The sequence below is a fragment of the Atractosteus spatula genome, chromosome 4 (assembly GCF_055471065.1).
Source record: "Atractosteus spatula isolate fAtrSpa1 chromosome 4, fAtrSpa1.hap1, whole genome shotgun sequence".
NCBI lineage: Eukaryota > Metazoa > Chordata > Actinopteri > Semionotiformes > Lepisosteidae > Atractosteus > Atractosteus spatula.
In genome coordinates this window covers 67,199,979-67,215,983 of record NC_142709.1, presented here as the reverse complement: position 1 = coordinate 67,215,983, position 16,005 = coordinate 67,199,979, and the positions used below count along the sequence as shown (strand labels likewise).

At 37.6% G+C, this 16,005-nt stretch overlaps 2 protein-coding genes across 2 annotated transcripts in view; both read right to left on the bottom strand.

Moving 5' to 3' along the window:
* Nucleotides 1–4,007: 4,007 nt before the first annotated feature.
* kcne4 (potassium voltage-gated channel, Isk-related family, member 4) lies at nucleotides 4,008–5,220 on the bottom strand. Its single transcript, XM_088914382.1, has 2 exons — nucleotides 5,091–5,220; nucleotides 4,008–4,965 (listed from the first exon to the last, which is right to left on the bottom strand). Exon 2 carries the CDS (start codon nucleotides 4,939–4,941, stop codon nucleotides 4,423–4,425), a length of 519 nt encoding a protein of 172 aa, XP_088770508.1. The 5' UTR covers nucleotides 4,942–4,965; nucleotides 5,091–5,220; the 3' UTR covers nucleotides 4,008–4,422.
* Nucleotides 5,221–6,536: 1,316 nt separating this feature from the next.
* acsl3a (acyl-CoA synthetase long chain family member 3a) overlaps nucleotides 6,537–16,005 on the bottom strand; it is a 35,382-nt gene continuing 25,913 nt past the window's right edge. Inside the window, exons 9-15 of the mRNA XM_088913648.1 lie at nucleotides 14,918–15,057; nucleotides 14,629–14,801; nucleotides 14,040–14,114; nucleotides 11,503–11,694; nucleotides 10,942–11,056; nucleotides 10,382–10,539; nucleotides 6,537–9,000 (exon numbers count right to left, since the gene is read on the bottom strand). Coding sequence (XP_088769774.1) covers nucleotides 8,843–9,000; nucleotides 10,382–10,539; nucleotides 10,942–11,056; nucleotides 11,503–11,694; nucleotides 14,040–14,114; nucleotides 14,629–14,801; nucleotides 14,918–15,057 — 1,011 coding nt within the window. The 3' untranslated portion in view covers nucleotides 6,537–8,842. The remainder of the gene's footprint in view (nucleotides 9,001–10,381; nucleotides 10,540–10,941; nucleotides 11,057–11,502; nucleotides 11,695–14,039; nucleotides 14,115–14,628; nucleotides 14,802–14,917; nucleotides 15,058–16,005) is intronic.

Below are 16,005 nucleotides of genomic sequence, written 5' to 3'. Positions count from 1 at the left end.
CTAGATTATTTCCACCTGGTCCTATTCCATTTCTAACAGTGATGTTTCAAAGGATCTGAAAGCCTTTCTAAGTTCTGAACTACAACATGTATTGTATATACAGTAGAAGTGTGCTTCTAACTTCAGATTTTAAGAGCTCAAGGTAGGGAATGAATGAATCCTGGTAGACAATGGAGTGAAATCTCATCCTTAACGTTGACAATTTTAAAGACTTTCTTTGCTGACACTTATAAAACATAAGACAAGTTACAAACTAGATAAGACCATTCAACCCATCTAGCTTGTTGCGTCGTTGTAGCGAATTAATTTAGGGATCTCATCCAGCCCTTGTTGAAAGAAGCCAGGGCATCGGCTTCAACACCATGTTTGCGCAGCTTGTTCCATACTTTCGCAGCCCTGTGGGTATAGAAATGCCTCTTGTCCTGGGTTAAAAGCACTGCTGTGTAGTTTTCACTTACAACTTCTGGTTCATGTTTCACTGTTCATTCTGTGGAAGTATGTAGGGTTGACTTTTGCCAGTTGCCTTTGAGGATTGTGAATATGTAGATCAGGCTGCCTTGTACAGTGTTTTTTTCTGTTCAACAATAAAAAAGGTTCAGTTCCTTCAGCCTGTCAGGGCAGGAGTTTGTAGGTCCTGCAGGTAAGTGACTGGTACAGTGATCCGACAATTGTGTTTGTATGAAAAAGGCTGACTGACTTGTTGTGCTTCTTTGTTTGCAAAAACATATTAATGTACTAGTCAGTTCTGAAAACTATTCCTTATATAGGTTTTACTTTCCTCATAACATATTTGACAAATTGTGTAATTATATTATATTATTACTCCTAAATTGTCAGAAAGTATAGCTTCATACAGTAGCTCTTAAAGAGAACTGATGAACCTAACTTATAGCGAGCATAATCTCCTCTTGTGATACCAATGTGCAGTGAATGAAGTGAAAAAGACTATTTTGTCCTCCAGTATACAGGATCAACATTTATACATCTATTAACTATAATCATTTAATGCCAGCTAACCTAAAATGAATAAAACTCAAACTACAATTTCAAAACCTGAAGCAGCCTCTTCAGGCATAAAAACCTTAAGAAGCATTTTTAAGAATAAATGTTCAGGTGGGTAGCTGCATCAGCATGCGTAGGCTGCAAAGGAACAAGTAATAGGTTTATTCCATGCTGAAAAAAAGAAGAAAGAGAACACAACGTTTCGGCCGTGGAGCCTTCTTCAGGTGTGAGAGAGACAGCTACCCACCTGAACTACTACCGCCTACAGCTGCTGCGACACACTATGCCTTCCACCAAATCTTTTTCTAGATCTCTTCCAGCTACTTTACCTTTGCCTACTGCCCTGTCTCTCTCACACCTGAAGAAGGCTCCACGGCCGAAACGTTGTGTTCTCTTTCTTCTTTTTTTCAGCATGGAATAAACCTATTACTTGTTCCTTTAAGAATAAATGTTTAACATATTGCAACCTTATGTCTGCATTCTTAAAAAAGCTTTAAGAATATATAATACATAACTAAATTTTATAGATATTCTTTTCTTATTGGAAATGAAATTTATAGTAACTTTTAAAAAAGTTAAAACTGCACCAAATCACAAAGAGCCAATCTGCACATATTAAGGCATTTTTATATGGTTTTACTGAGATGTGTAACATCAAGCATTCAGAACTGTTTTATAAAGGTTTTTAAGTCCCTGTTTTCACTGACTTTGTGTCATTAAGCATCTCTACTTTCTGTTTTATTCTACAATAAATAAATGTGCAATTTTGATGCAATGTAGTGGATTGTCAAAGTACTGGTAGTACAAATTTGTACCTTCTCTAGTTAAATAATCTTTCTGCTTTTAATATGTTTTCAAACAGAAAGGTTAAAAGCCCTTAAAGGGGGGAATATGCAGAAAAAAGTCCGGCAATTAAAAATAAAGACCTCACACTGAATGGAAATGAAGGGTGAAGTCAAAAAAAGCAGTCAGAAAGGCCAGTCTGACTGTGCTTTCAAGTGTAAATCAGTTATATGCAAAAGGATGTAAATACACAATGCTGTTTGAAGCAAAGCAGATGACACAGGATGACTCATTCTGTTTGGCAAGGCTTTTAACTGGAAAATGTGACCATTTCTTTGACTGCAGAAGCTATCCTGTGAGAAGGAGGACAGTTAATTAATCAAGGAAAAGGGTAACCAAAAAATGAAAAGTGTAAAAATGTTTAAAATAAATAAATCTCTACAAACTATACTCTTAACACCCAAAGAGAGGCAAATGTATTTAATGCTTTGCTAAACAATAGCCCAGACTAAACTGAATGTATTGTATATCCTTTTTGTGAAAGTTAACTTTGACCTCAAAACATAATTATAGATCAGAAAATAGTACTTTGTGTATAAGATAAGCTACTATTGGATTTCAGAAAACCTAATGCCTCTAAGAAACAGGTTTAGGAAATACAACTCATAAAATGTGCATCTTGTATAAAACAAAACCAATCCTAGGAAAATGATCTAATGCAAAGATTTATGAATGTTTTTTTTAAATAACTTCTGCAACATGGTGGGAAACTCAGATATTGTAACAACATTCTTATTTTTTCACATATTGGAGAAGAAATATCTTGTGAATTTACAAACAGAAAATAAAACTTGAGATAAGAATTTGACCTTAGTATGAAGCATTTTAATATTGAAACTGGACTCAGTTTCCAAGGTAACCCCTGCAGATCCGTCAATTCCAGTTTTTATTGTGAAGTTTCTAGCAACATATTAAAAGTCTCTTGGAGACAATTTAAATAGAAATTTCAGAAAAAGATCTCCTTGTACTTTAGCTGATTCTGAGACTAGGATGTATTTCCTGTGTGTTTTTATGTTTCTGACAAAGTGAGCCCAGATCAATTACAAGTCTCCCCCAGGAGTCATAAAGCGTTTAAATGCAGTTTAACATTCCTCTCCTTGTCGTCCTCACAATACTATCATTTTCATCCATGCAAATTATTGGTGTATATGTTTGCTCTTTACTTCTCTTCATATGTTCCTCATCAGTTCAGCTCTACAGGTAATAATTTCAAAAGACCCAGGAAGACCTTACAGATCACAGCCTCTGAACGACTGGTCCATTGAGTTCAAAGGCAGAGATGTATTCTGGAGGGTAACATTCCCATGTTCCCTAAGCTTCCTGAGGTGTACATTTCTTATAGTTACTTGCTAGTTAGACAAACCATTATTTCAATTAAATAACTGAGTGCAAAGTGGGAACAATAAAACTCTTCTGACCTTGAGCAAGACCTTGAAGTCCTGAGGGTATCTGGTCACGCATTCTGTAAAAAGAGCAGCTCCCTGCATTCTTTATTCTCTCTTGTGAATGACTTTGCCCATATCTTTTGTTTGTTGCCCATTTATCAGTTGTTTCAGAATAATCCTAATTTTAACTTGACACTTGAAAATGTGATAAAATGTAGCTTTGTTCACCCTCTTAGGGCTTGCCTCCGCTCTGTGGCTCAGGATCTGCGCCTGTGGCTGGAAGGTTGCCGGTTCGTATTCCACGGCCGGGAGAGGAATCCTACTCTGCTGGGCCCCTGGGCAAGGCCCTTAACCCCAACTGCTCCAGGGGCGCCGTATAAATGCCTGACCCTGCGCTCTGACCCCCAGCTTCTCTCCCTGTCTGTGTATCTCACGGAGAGCAAGTTGGGGCATGCGAAAAAGACAAATTCCTAATACAAGAAACTGTATATGGCCAATAAAGTGATCTCTCTTATAACTCTTATAATGTTCAAACTCTTATAACCTAAAAGCAATCATTCAGCTGCCACTTGCTCTACTAGAAGAAAAGGGGAAGACTTGGTAAATTCTCATTATTCATTACAACACTTTATTCAATTCCTGCAGCTATCTAACAACTTACAGTACATGTCTTTGAGCTCTCTGCATGAGCAACTAGCGCTACAAATCTACCCCTTGTGGCGCACAAACGTTTCAGCAGTCTCTAGTAAAAGCACCGACAACACTTACAAGTTTGCATTTTCCTTAAAAAAAAGCTTTTATTTCACTTGGCAAAAGTGAAAGTAAAATACATTTTAAATAATGATTTTCAATATATATATATACACAGCCCATAATTTCAAAATATTTACACAATGAAAACAAAGTATAACTATGCGTGGACATCAGCACAGCACAATTGACACTTTTTTTTTAAATTACACTTTTTTTTATTCAAGTGATTCCAGGCTAACTGTTATGCGTTTCAACTGCTAAAAGCTACAAAGAAAACAGCGGGGTTTTCCCGAAGACGTTTATTACGCTGTCCAACGGTATCAACACCAGTTCTCTCCTGGAGCAGTCCTGCGCCTTGGTATGGGAAGGCCCGGAGTGGAGCCCTCTCACCCTGCGCCTTGGGTTTTCTTTCGAGTGCCGTTCCTAGTTACCCGGGGTATCACGAGGATTCATCGAGAATCTTCAAAGACTCGTCGCTGTTCTCCTTTTCCACCTCGGAGGCCTCCCCCTTCCCGCTGTCCGACTCCTCTTCGATGGCGAAGTGGACGTCCGCGGAGGAGCACAGGGAGCTGACGCTGCTCTGCTCCATGGAGCACGCGGCGCACGAGAACGCCGCGGCCACTCTCCTGTCCGCCAGGACGCTGAAGGGCGGCGGCACCTGGACAGCTCTCAGTCCTGAAATGGTGGGCAGCGGCAGGCTGTGCTTCTTCGCCATAGCTCCCCATTCCCTCTGCTCTTCCTCGTAGAGCAAGTGCGTGAAGACGTTGGATCTCTTCTCCCTCTTCTTCGACCTCACGTAGCCAAACATAATCCCCAGCAGGAAGATCCCGTAGAAGCACATGACGATTAAAATGTACAGATACTCGTTGCCGTCTTCCTTGGACTTGACGGCAGTGGCAGGCTCTAGCTTTCCTGGAAGGTGGGCTGTGGTGGCGTTTGCTCCGTCCATATTTAGCATTTGCTCCGGACTTCAAATATATCCCTAAAAAAGAAATGTATTTTTTTTCCCATTAGGAGAGGAGGTGCAAAGCTAACATCTGACACGAGGCTTCAAATGCAGTGCATGACTTTTTTTCCCCCCAATGAAGAAAGAATGCTTATACTTACTTGAGAGTTGTAGTAGAAAGTTAACGGTAATCTCCTGTGAAGAACGATCTCACACACTGCTGGAGCCGAGCAACTCTGTTCAAATCCAAGCTGTCTCCAGTTTAAATAGGCCCGCATCCTTGGAATGTTCTGGGTCACGTGTGGGATATGTGCCGGAAAACTTCGTCTGGAATCTTTCCAGCTGTAAGTTGATGCTTCATAGAAAACGAGAGTGCGAAACGACTTTCAGGCTTCTCTTGCTGTATCTTAAGCCAGCTGGCCATGTGCAGAAGAAAACCGCCACTTTTGAGTACTTAATTTCCCTGCGGAATGATGTACCCCGATGAAAAACTCAAATCCGAGCAAAAAAAAAACTAATTGGCAACCAGTATATTGTACTTTGGCACAGACCTTAAAGCTCTCGCGAACAGCGTCGCAGGCAGACTTAACTTTTTTTTATAATGATTGATTGAAAACGTTCGAAAGGTTTACTCGTTAATTCTAAGTTTGGTGTGGCAGTGTAAAAAACAGCTGCAATACGACTTCTTGATGCAGCAAGGCGGGACAGAAGAAACAGGTCAGTTTTATGAATGTGTGTGTGTTTGAATTTACTGGAAAAGAAACTCGCCGGTTTTGGTTAAAGCAGTACAGTTTGTAAGCTGTAGAGATTGTTCCTTTTTCGAGCAGCTTCTAACCTGCATATTAACTTACAGTAAATAGTACAGCAGCCTCACACTTCTCAGCGGGCAGCGCCAGCAAATCAAATCCAAATACGTACCAGCACTACAACGTCAAACTGTTGTGTTCTGGGTGCATTACGAGTGTAAATCAAGTGACCGAAGTACGGAGCCTCCACACAAGCTCATTGCAAAACATCGAGCTTCGTCCTCGCAATGGAAAGTGCGGTGAAATCATTTACCGCACTCCAGTTGCGCACAACCTTAACATAAACGACAACCATACAGTCTGTTTAATGTCTCCCAAATCGTGATCAAAGGCCAGCGCCAAATGTTTTTGCCAGCTTTAAGGGCAAACAGGTTTGAATCTTACAAGGCAAAACTTTTAAAATGCTATAACACGTACAGTGGCAGCGTCCCCCCCTACACCTCAGCCTAGAAGCGGCGGATGATGAATAAGGCAGGTCGCTTCAGTTTAATACCAACTTGAAACCCGTTGATGCTGGGAACAAACTAACCGGTTCTGGTGTATTCATTTTTTTAAGTTTTAGTCATCTGATTTAGTGGTTATTAGCTCAATCGCGTGTTTATGGGAATTACAGAGGTTTATGTAAAAACCATGATGTCCGAGCACATTCAGAAAGGTCTACAGCACCACTACAATTCAAAAGCCTTACACATCCCAAAAAGATGCATTCCAGCACAAACTTGTCTATGCTGAAGCAGTCTTTCCTCATAGATGCAGCTGCAGTAGTATCATATAAAAGGATTCATAAGCATTTACTGTAGGTTTAAGATGGAACACTCGTTTTTATTTTTTTTCCCCATTATCAAGGCCAATTACAAATAAATAAGTCGGATACACTTGCAATAACCTATGTTACAGATCAGTTTCCCCATAAGAAACGTGGAGGAAAACCTTAAAATGCTCATCATAACAAAGATTAAATAGATTTAAAATAGATATTATACATCTGGTCATGAACTTTGATCACTGCCCTCACTTATTTACAGTAAAAGAAAAAGAGCTTTAAACATTTCAAAGGCGCAATCTATACATTTTCCCTACATATCTTCAGTAGTTCAAATGCACATTAATATTGGAAAATGTACAACATACTTCAATTGGATCTGGCTACCCTTTTTTACACATTTGCAGTAGATTTTAATATTCCTATTAACCATTGAAAACAACATAAAAGGCAATCCAAACTCATTAACCATGTATAGCAACAGAAAGACCTCTCAACTTTTCACATCATTTGGGAAGATGTTGGTGTTGGTTTTTCTGATGGAAAAACGAAGCTCCTTCAGGGTTGGTCTTAGTTCTTTTAGTTATGGTGTGTACAGATAACATTGAACGGTTTCAAGCCATTTAAAAACTGTGAATGGAAACGGTATAAAACTGGGTTGAAAATATTCCCACAAAACATACACACTCATTGCAACATGAATATCTCTCTATAGCAGGACAATAAAACACCAGTTACATCACCAGATCAATTTTCAACCACATAACACAAAATGAATGAAAGAATTAAAGCAAAACTTAAAAAAAACTTCCAGTTTCTAAAAGACTGATCTGGATTTCTACTTTTTAAATCATGCAACATAAACTTTTAAACTTATCAAAATACAAAGTACAAATGATACCTTTTATTATTGTTACAAACACAGAATGAAAACAGTTGCAATAAATAGTTTAAACCTGTGAGTGCTAAGCATATCATTTTGCACATTTCCTTTTCAAAAACTTGCCAAGTAAACATTCATGCACTGTGGGGAAATATGTGTCCATTTCAGAATGAAGAAATGGTATATATTGCACATTCAGCTTATATTACTATTGGATCAGAAGATTACAAAACTTAAGTGTATTACAAGCACAGACTGTTTTCTTAAATGTTGATGTATTACAGAATAATGCCTTAAGATCGTTTCTGTGTAACAAGCATTTAACATCTATGCTAGGTATCTGCTTTCCCTCAGATCTCCTTATAATTATTATGGTCATCCATGTGTGGTGATGGGTTAAGTTTTTGGAAATCTGTAACAAGCAAAACTGATTTTAAAGATCTTACAATTTAACATTTTCTAAGGGACCAATCTTTTGTAACGTATACCTCAGGGAACCGGGTCAGTACCTGATTAGGTTAGAAAGTTCGAAAACTAAATCATACCAATGAACACAAGATTTTGTTTCCCAGTTGTTTCCTGTCCTGCAGGCTATGTGGATTTTGTGGAAATAAGACCAGCTTATGCAAGAATAATCAAATATTGAAAATATTTAAGAGGCAACTAACTATAGTTTCTGGACAATAGATACTGAAATTGTATGAGGTATTTGTTGCCAAATTACTTATATGAAGTACATTTAATATTTTACTTAAACCCATCACTATTGCATTATGCATTCAATCTTGCTTAGTTTTCACATCAATGCAACATAAACCAATTCAGCTAATACCTACATTACAGGTATACTATAGGGTAATTCTTTGCATTAGGCACATTAAACATTAGGGTAAAAAAAACATTATGTTGATTTTTTAAGATAGTAAACCATAAAACCTGGAGACATTATTTTGGACACACAAACCCACAACACAAAGAAACATTTATCGGGTTTTTTTTTAAATAAAAAGAATATCAGCATTCGATCTCATGGCTTAAATACTGATGTTCAAACAGACATTCAGGGAGGGGTTCAAAATGAGCTAAAACCTAATGTATAATTCACCCCTGCTAATAACCAGCACCCAAAGACTTTACAGATTGCACTATATGTCGCACGTGATCCAATTTCATGTCCTACAACAATGACGACTGTGGAAATCGTTTCGTGGGGCAAATGCAGACATGACAGCTCCTTTTCAAATTCTTGGGACCAATTATGCCTTGAACCTGCCCACCCAGGAGTGTGTGAATCTGTTTTCTCTGAAGGTTCTGTATGAAAATCCTGTGTGATGTATCTGATGTATCTGATGAGGAAAAATTGAAACACTGCCCTTGTTTTTGGTCTCAAGTGAAGGAAGGCGATTCAAGTAAATTCCTGTTTGATCTGAGCTTGTCACTGCAGGGTAAAACTTTAGGCAGTTATTTTCCACCATACATCCGCTCAATGTCATCTTGGTAGTGAGTCTTGAGCTCTTTTCTTTTCAGTTTGAAGGCATCTGTGACCAGGCCAGTCTCGGGCGTCCAAGGCTCAGCACTCAGGCGAATTTTCATTGGAATTTCAAACTTCTCCAATTTGGCTGCAAGTCAGACAAGCATATTCAGTGTTTTCTGGCTATTTGCAAATTTAGAAAACCTAATTACATAAACATTATTTATGTAATAAATTATGTAAATAATTTTGCTACAAAAAAAATATTTCTATTGACTTTAAACGGAAATTGCGATTATATTTGTAAAACATTCAAAATGTATATGCAAATATAAGTAACATTGAAATGCCATGAGGGACATAATGTTCAGAGACATTAGTTCAATTAATCAAATAACTGCTTGTCAGAAAAGTTTTGTACTTATGTCATAAATATATAGCACTACTGTACAAAGATAGTAGTTCATCCTACAATAAGACTGAACTGGGAATGGAGTACAGTAGTGATGTTTAGAGAAGGGATAAACAAAAGAAAACATTGAGTCTTAGTAATTCCTTCCAGTGCAAGCACGGATTCTTAAACATAATTTAGTAGCACACTTCTTAATCATAAAGTACTGAAAATATTGGGATTTAAAATCAAACTTGAAAATGGAAACGTTTCAAAGTATTTAGTCAAAGTTATTTGGAAAATTTGCTTGAAAGGCAGCTTACTTATTTAAAAGCCTTTTTATTACGTAACATTCATGGTTTTACATTCCAGCCACTACCTTCAAATTACTGGTTCTACTGTAAAGTGACTGGATAAGCCCTGTGCAGAGGCTGAAGAGACATGAAGTACTATATCTCACTTTCCCCAGAAACAGTTAGCTCTGATTAATTCATTTTAAAACTTCAGAATTCGCATTATCAGAATGTGCTCGTAGGTGGCATCTGAAGTTGTTTAAAGTGGCTTGTGAATTAAATTAATGTGTAATGTCAATATAACAGAGAACCAGCTTTAGAATTAAAAGTTGCTCCTTGAGATTTGCACAAGTTTGTGTTAAAATGAACGATTGCTGCATGAAAAATAAATTCCAGGGAAATAAGACTCAGCACGGAGTAGTGGTCAGGGCTCTGGACTGGAAGGTTGTGGGGTCACTTTCTTAAATTTAGATGCTGCACATTGCTAGTGGTGGAGGGGAGTCCCCATTACCTGTAAAGTGCTTTGAGTGGAGTGTGGAGAAAAGCGCTATATAAGTGTAAGCAACTATTATTATTATTAAATAAGGAACTACTGTTGCGCTTTATTCAAACTAGTTTAAAAGGCTTTGGAAAGAAGCAACAATCAAATAAGTTAATAATAATATAAAATGGTAGCTTGGAGAATCATTTTTGGTTGAACTGGGAAATCAGAGTAAAGAACTGATTCCAATAGTTAATCAAAGACTTTAAGAGTTGTGTCCTGAAGACGAGATCACTGACTCTGTGTAACGTCTAACTACAGTACCAATGCTTTCCAATATGCTACTCAGTGAGTGGTTTCTTACCTCCGCTAGCTGCTTCAGCCATAACTCTTAAGACCTCCTTTTCCATCTCTGAGTTATTGCAAATCTCCTCCCATGTTCCTCCTACTTTCTTATGTTCTGCAAGTGCCATTAGCTGCTTCTGATTGGGTACCACAAAGCCAATCACATAGGACTGATCGCTACGATGAAAAGTGGAAGAAACTCAGGACATTTACTAAAGTACACTACGCAATAACCATGTCAAAGAGAACCTTTATCCTTTAAACTTTATTTTGCTAAACCAAGTGTTTATCAAACCTTTTGCCGAGTCATTCAAGATGCATTCAAGCTAAACAGGTCACACCAACCTGACGCTGACATTTTTGACTCTTAAATGCATTTTCAGCAAAGCTGTGACAACACAGAAAACCATTAAAGTATCTATAAAACTTACAAGTCAATAAGCAAGTGGGAAACACTTAAGTAACATTTTAGAATACAACTGTCTTACATCCCTTCCTATAATGAGACAAAAGTGCAAACTTCTGTTGATAAAGTGTCTGCAGTCTTGTATGTAGGCATTAATTGGCAGGGTAGTTTACCTGTTGGCATACGCACAAATGTTATCTATTAATGGGCAGTTCTTCAAAACAGCTTCTACTTTTCCAAGAGAGACGTATTCTCCTGCTTGAAGTTTTACCAAGTCCTTCTTTCGGTCTGTGAAAGAAGTAAGAGACTAATTTAATCATACAGTTTATTTAGGAACTTCTGTCTCATAAGAGACAAAATTAATGGGGGAAAAAAACCCCAGAAAAACGCACATTTAACTTCATAACTTCACGGGTTAAAAAATATCTTTACAGTTACAGCAATCATTTTCTGATGGGTCTTTAATAAAGCAGACAGGGGGTGGCTTTTTTGCTACTTCAAAAGGCAATCATGAGTAGTGTGCCAAGGAAAAAGAACTGAAAGAATAAAACTGTTTGGGAGAAGTTCAAGAATAAAGCAGGATAAAGCAATGTGACGTTTTTCGATTTAATGGCTCTACTCCAGATGTAATAAAAAATCACATAAATGACAATTCTAAGTTGAATAAATATGAACAAAACCATAAGGTTTAATTACGGGGTAAAAGACCAGACATTCATAAATTGTATACTGACCAATAATTTTAAGGCATCCATCTGGGTGAAATTCTCCTATGTCTCCTGTGCAAAACCATCGTTGTCCTTTTTCATCCACAAAGAAATCATCTTTATTTTTGGCTTCATTCTTATAGTATCCCATTGTGACATTAGGTCCACCAACAAGAATCTCCCCTCTTGGGTTTGGTTTGTCAGTGCAATAATAGCCCCCTAAGAAAGGAAAAGGTGAGATTCAACATTCTGTAGTAATTAACAGGAAGGTTCTTTAATTACCACTGATAACAGCATTTGGGTATTAAAATCAATAAAACTTTAAATTCTCGCACTGCAGGTAGGCAGTACCGTGTTATTAAATTTCAGATTTCAGAACAGAGTCACAGGACTTCATTGGTTTTTTAAAGACTTATTTTATTTTTTAAAAAATATTTTAAGAAACATGATCGATTTTCTTGTATTTGTGTATGAGCTCTTGGATAGATGTTTCTTGATGCTTTAAAGGACTTTTCCTTCCAATAAAATAAACTGTTTATCATAAATATTAAAAACAAATGAAAAACTCAGAAAGATATCTAAACACAGCTCTGCAACACAAGCAATAAAATCATAAATGTAGACAAAAAATGGCTTTAACTTTGAATAAAAGGATTATTGGAATTTTCATGGTACATTTGACAGTATACAACAGCAGCATAGAGCTGTTGAAGTATTACATGTTAGAAAAGTTTCTGCAGCCTAGAACCTACTTGGATCCTGCATGAAGTTCTGAAAATTCCTCTTTTGTTACCATTTAAAAGGCCAAGCAGATTTAGTGAGTATTTATATAATTGCACAGCCACTGAATATTTTTAAACCAACAGCTGATGTCAAGTTCTGATTTTATTAGGAAGCCTACAGTAATGTTTAAAAAAAGCAGGTGGACTATAACATTGCTGATATGGTCTTATCAAATAAACACAGTTAGTACAGAAACCTTTAAAGCCTCCGTTTTTTCAGGAAGAATGTAGCAGAACCTTTTTAGGGAGTGCACACAAATAAACTAAATGAAAGATTTTTGTTTGACAAAAGCAACAGTCATACATCCCCTTACATGATTAGTAACGCTTCAAATAAACATGATTTGTCTTTCAATATCTGTTGAAAACTACTCATTTTTTTCAGTTTTCTTGGAACAACAAACACCTGTCCTGTTTCCGCAAACAATCCAAAAAAAGTACTGTTTCTGTTTCCATTTTTGTTGTGCCAGACATAAGGAGCAGTTAATTATTAAAAGCTCAAATCAAAGTCGAAGATTATCAAACTGCACTGCCAGATGAGTGAAAAACTAATGAACAAGTAAAAACATTCATGCACTGAATGAGAAGAACACCTGAAACAACAAAAAACACCTAATATTTAATCTGGCTTAGCTTCTAAAGACCCATATTTTATATTTTCATCATATGAATCCTAAAGGGAAAATGTGGCACAAAAGGATATATAAATGCAATTGTATGACAAGTGGATGCTTCAAAACATCTCCATATATACCATATTGCTATCTTAGAAATAAAAGGATATAAAAAGAGGAGGCACTTGAAATGACATTTTGGCATGTCGCATACATCAGCAGACACACTAAAATATCTCGGTAGTAACACTATAATAATGCTGGTCGACCAGTAGGTGGCACTCTATCCTCTGGACCGGAATTTCCATTCCAGTGTCACAGTATGGTGACCGAGGACAGTGTACTGCAGAAGGTGATGTTCTTCTGATAAAGCATTAAACTGATGTCCTGAAAACGTGGTCAGTCCAAAGGCCCTGGTTGAGAGTAGGGTTCTTAACCCTGCTGCCCTGGCTGAATTCCACTCTGGGCCTGAACATTCCTAGCTAAAGTTCTGTAACTTGATCTGTTGTGTTACAGGTCTGCTGGTCGGCTACCATTCTTCACATTATCCAGGTGGATGCTATATGTATAAACCACTTCAGGATCCTTCTGGGATGAAACTAGCCATGTGAATGCAATTCTTATTGTAAATTAAACATGGAAGTACTGTTTTTCTCCGTAAAGCTGTAAAGTAAAACTTCTTAACAGCATCTGTTGTTCTGAGATGAGATCACATTTTGGTGTATTTATGACGAAGACGAGATTCATATTGTACAATCAGATGTGTATATCTTATATTAATAGGCTATTTATTAAACTATTTTCTTAGCACTCCTCTTAACTACACTTTAATATATATTGTACCTATCCTGCTAGTTAAAGGTAGATATACAGAATTTAACAATCACGGACAAATGACCCGAGATAAAATTTATGAATGAAGAATTCTGCCAGCCACTGATTTATGAGACCAAGCTTTCAAGTTGAAAGTATTTCAATACAGACCTTTTCCCCAATCCACATAAAGTGTGGTGAGTGTGGTTGGTTTTTTTAGACCGAGAGTGTTGTATTATGGAGCTACTGTGGTTCAAACAAGTATCATACAATGACATGATACATTCTGAACTAAAGCTTGGCAGAGTTTGCACTGATTTTGCCTTTAAAAGTCATATAGCACTGTACAGCTTACCCTCTTCCCAGCTCTTTAGCTTGATTTCAGAGCACACCAGTGGAGCTCCTACACGGCCTGTACTGTAGTCCCACACTGCAAAGAAATTACAAAGAATAACAGTTACCTGGCATTGTACCAGCAAAACCAGCCAAAACATATTCAACTTTCAGTTTTCCAAGGAAACCAAACTTCAACATATTTACAAATCCTCCGAGATAAGAGTGGAAATGTACTACAAACTAAATCCGCTATGAAAAAGGAGATGTTACACAACACACTTTTTTAGAATGTCACTTTAAAATGTTACAGCAACAGCAGTTTGACGGTACCCCTATAAATACGATTATAAAAGTGAAACTCGAATATACAGACGTTAACCGAAAATGTATTTTGTCATCCAAAAAACAAATGAGATTATTATTGGGGGGAACATATTCATTGTGTCTTTTTTTTGTGCCTGACAATCAGTTCACAGGAACAAGACCCCGTACTGTCTGGTTCACAAAGCGCCGTTAGGCTGGACCAACTGCAACCTGATCTGTATGGCTACTCAGATGACCAGCACCGAGACTTATTATGAACGCTCCTCCTTCCACAGCGAGCTCACTTTCGCTGATTGTGCCTGCGCCGCAGGTCTCCGTGAGCCCGTAGCCCTGTCCCACCGGGCAGCAGAAGCAGATGTTCATGAATCGCTGGGTGGCGGCGGACAGGGGGGCGCCCCCAGAAAGGAGAACTCGGGTCCTGCCCCCCAGCAAGGACCTCACTTTTCGGAAGACAATACTGCAACACGAAGGAATTCAAAATGAGCAACAACAGGCGAAACTCGATTTCAATTTGAGTCACGGCGGTCGGATTGCCTTTTTGTTCATTCAAGGGTTTTATTAAGTGCGGATTACCTGTCACAGAGCGGAGTGCTGTAGCCTTTGGAAATCTGCTCCATTTTATAATTGTAGGCCAAGACAAACAGAGTTCGCTGTACACTATTCATCTCCTCTACTTTTCTCATAACATTTTTGTAGATGCGGTCCATGATTTCCTAGAAGGCGAGGGAAAACCTATTACGACACATATCTCAGGAAATCATGGTGAAGGGCAGTAAAGGGGAAAGTGGGATAACATCTCTTTCCTGTCATTTCCCAATATAACAGTACTAGCTGTTGGCAAAAAACACAATGTGATTATCTATTTTGTACATCTAAAAAAAAAATACAAACAGAAAGGATGTAAACATCATAGTGGATTCGTTTGCAAAACATCTCTTATGAGCCATCAGTAAAACGCTAATATAATAAATGGAATTTTACAATGTATCACAAGACTTTATTCTAGCGTTTTTCAGAAAAGGGTCCCAATTAAAGCATATACCTTCTTGCGATTGTTAATAGGAAACAGATTTTAAGAAGTATAGGATTTGTAGTTTTCGGGAAAGAGCATAACCCATGGAAAATGTGACGGTCCATTTTCCCTTGAAACACTTGCATGGCTTTTAAGCTGAAACTGTGATCCTGTGTGAGAGAATTATAACTATATCACTGAATGATAAACCAGCGCAATCCAGATTCCCCTGAAGGCACTTTTTTTGTTTTGTTTAAACAATGCTAGTTCTGTAATTGACCTGGTGCATTTTTAGGAACATCTGTTGAACACTTTTTTTTAAAAAAAATTCTAAATTCACATGAAAACCACAAAAATACAACTGAATCTTCTTACATTAATATATTACAATGGGGGTTGTTAACATTATAAAGGAGGGAGTGTGCTTATCCGCATAGCACGCTAACAGAATGCTTCTTCAAACCACAGAAAGTATTCTCACGTTAAATGACATCAGCGTATTATTGAACCAATTAAGAGTCCTGAAGAACTTTCTCAACAGGGGATTCAAAATCATTTGTGCTCATTAGAAATCCGGATTCCCACTACGAACAGAGATGACTCACAAAACTAGTCAGGACAAAACTGGGTAGAAGAAATTAAACTGCAA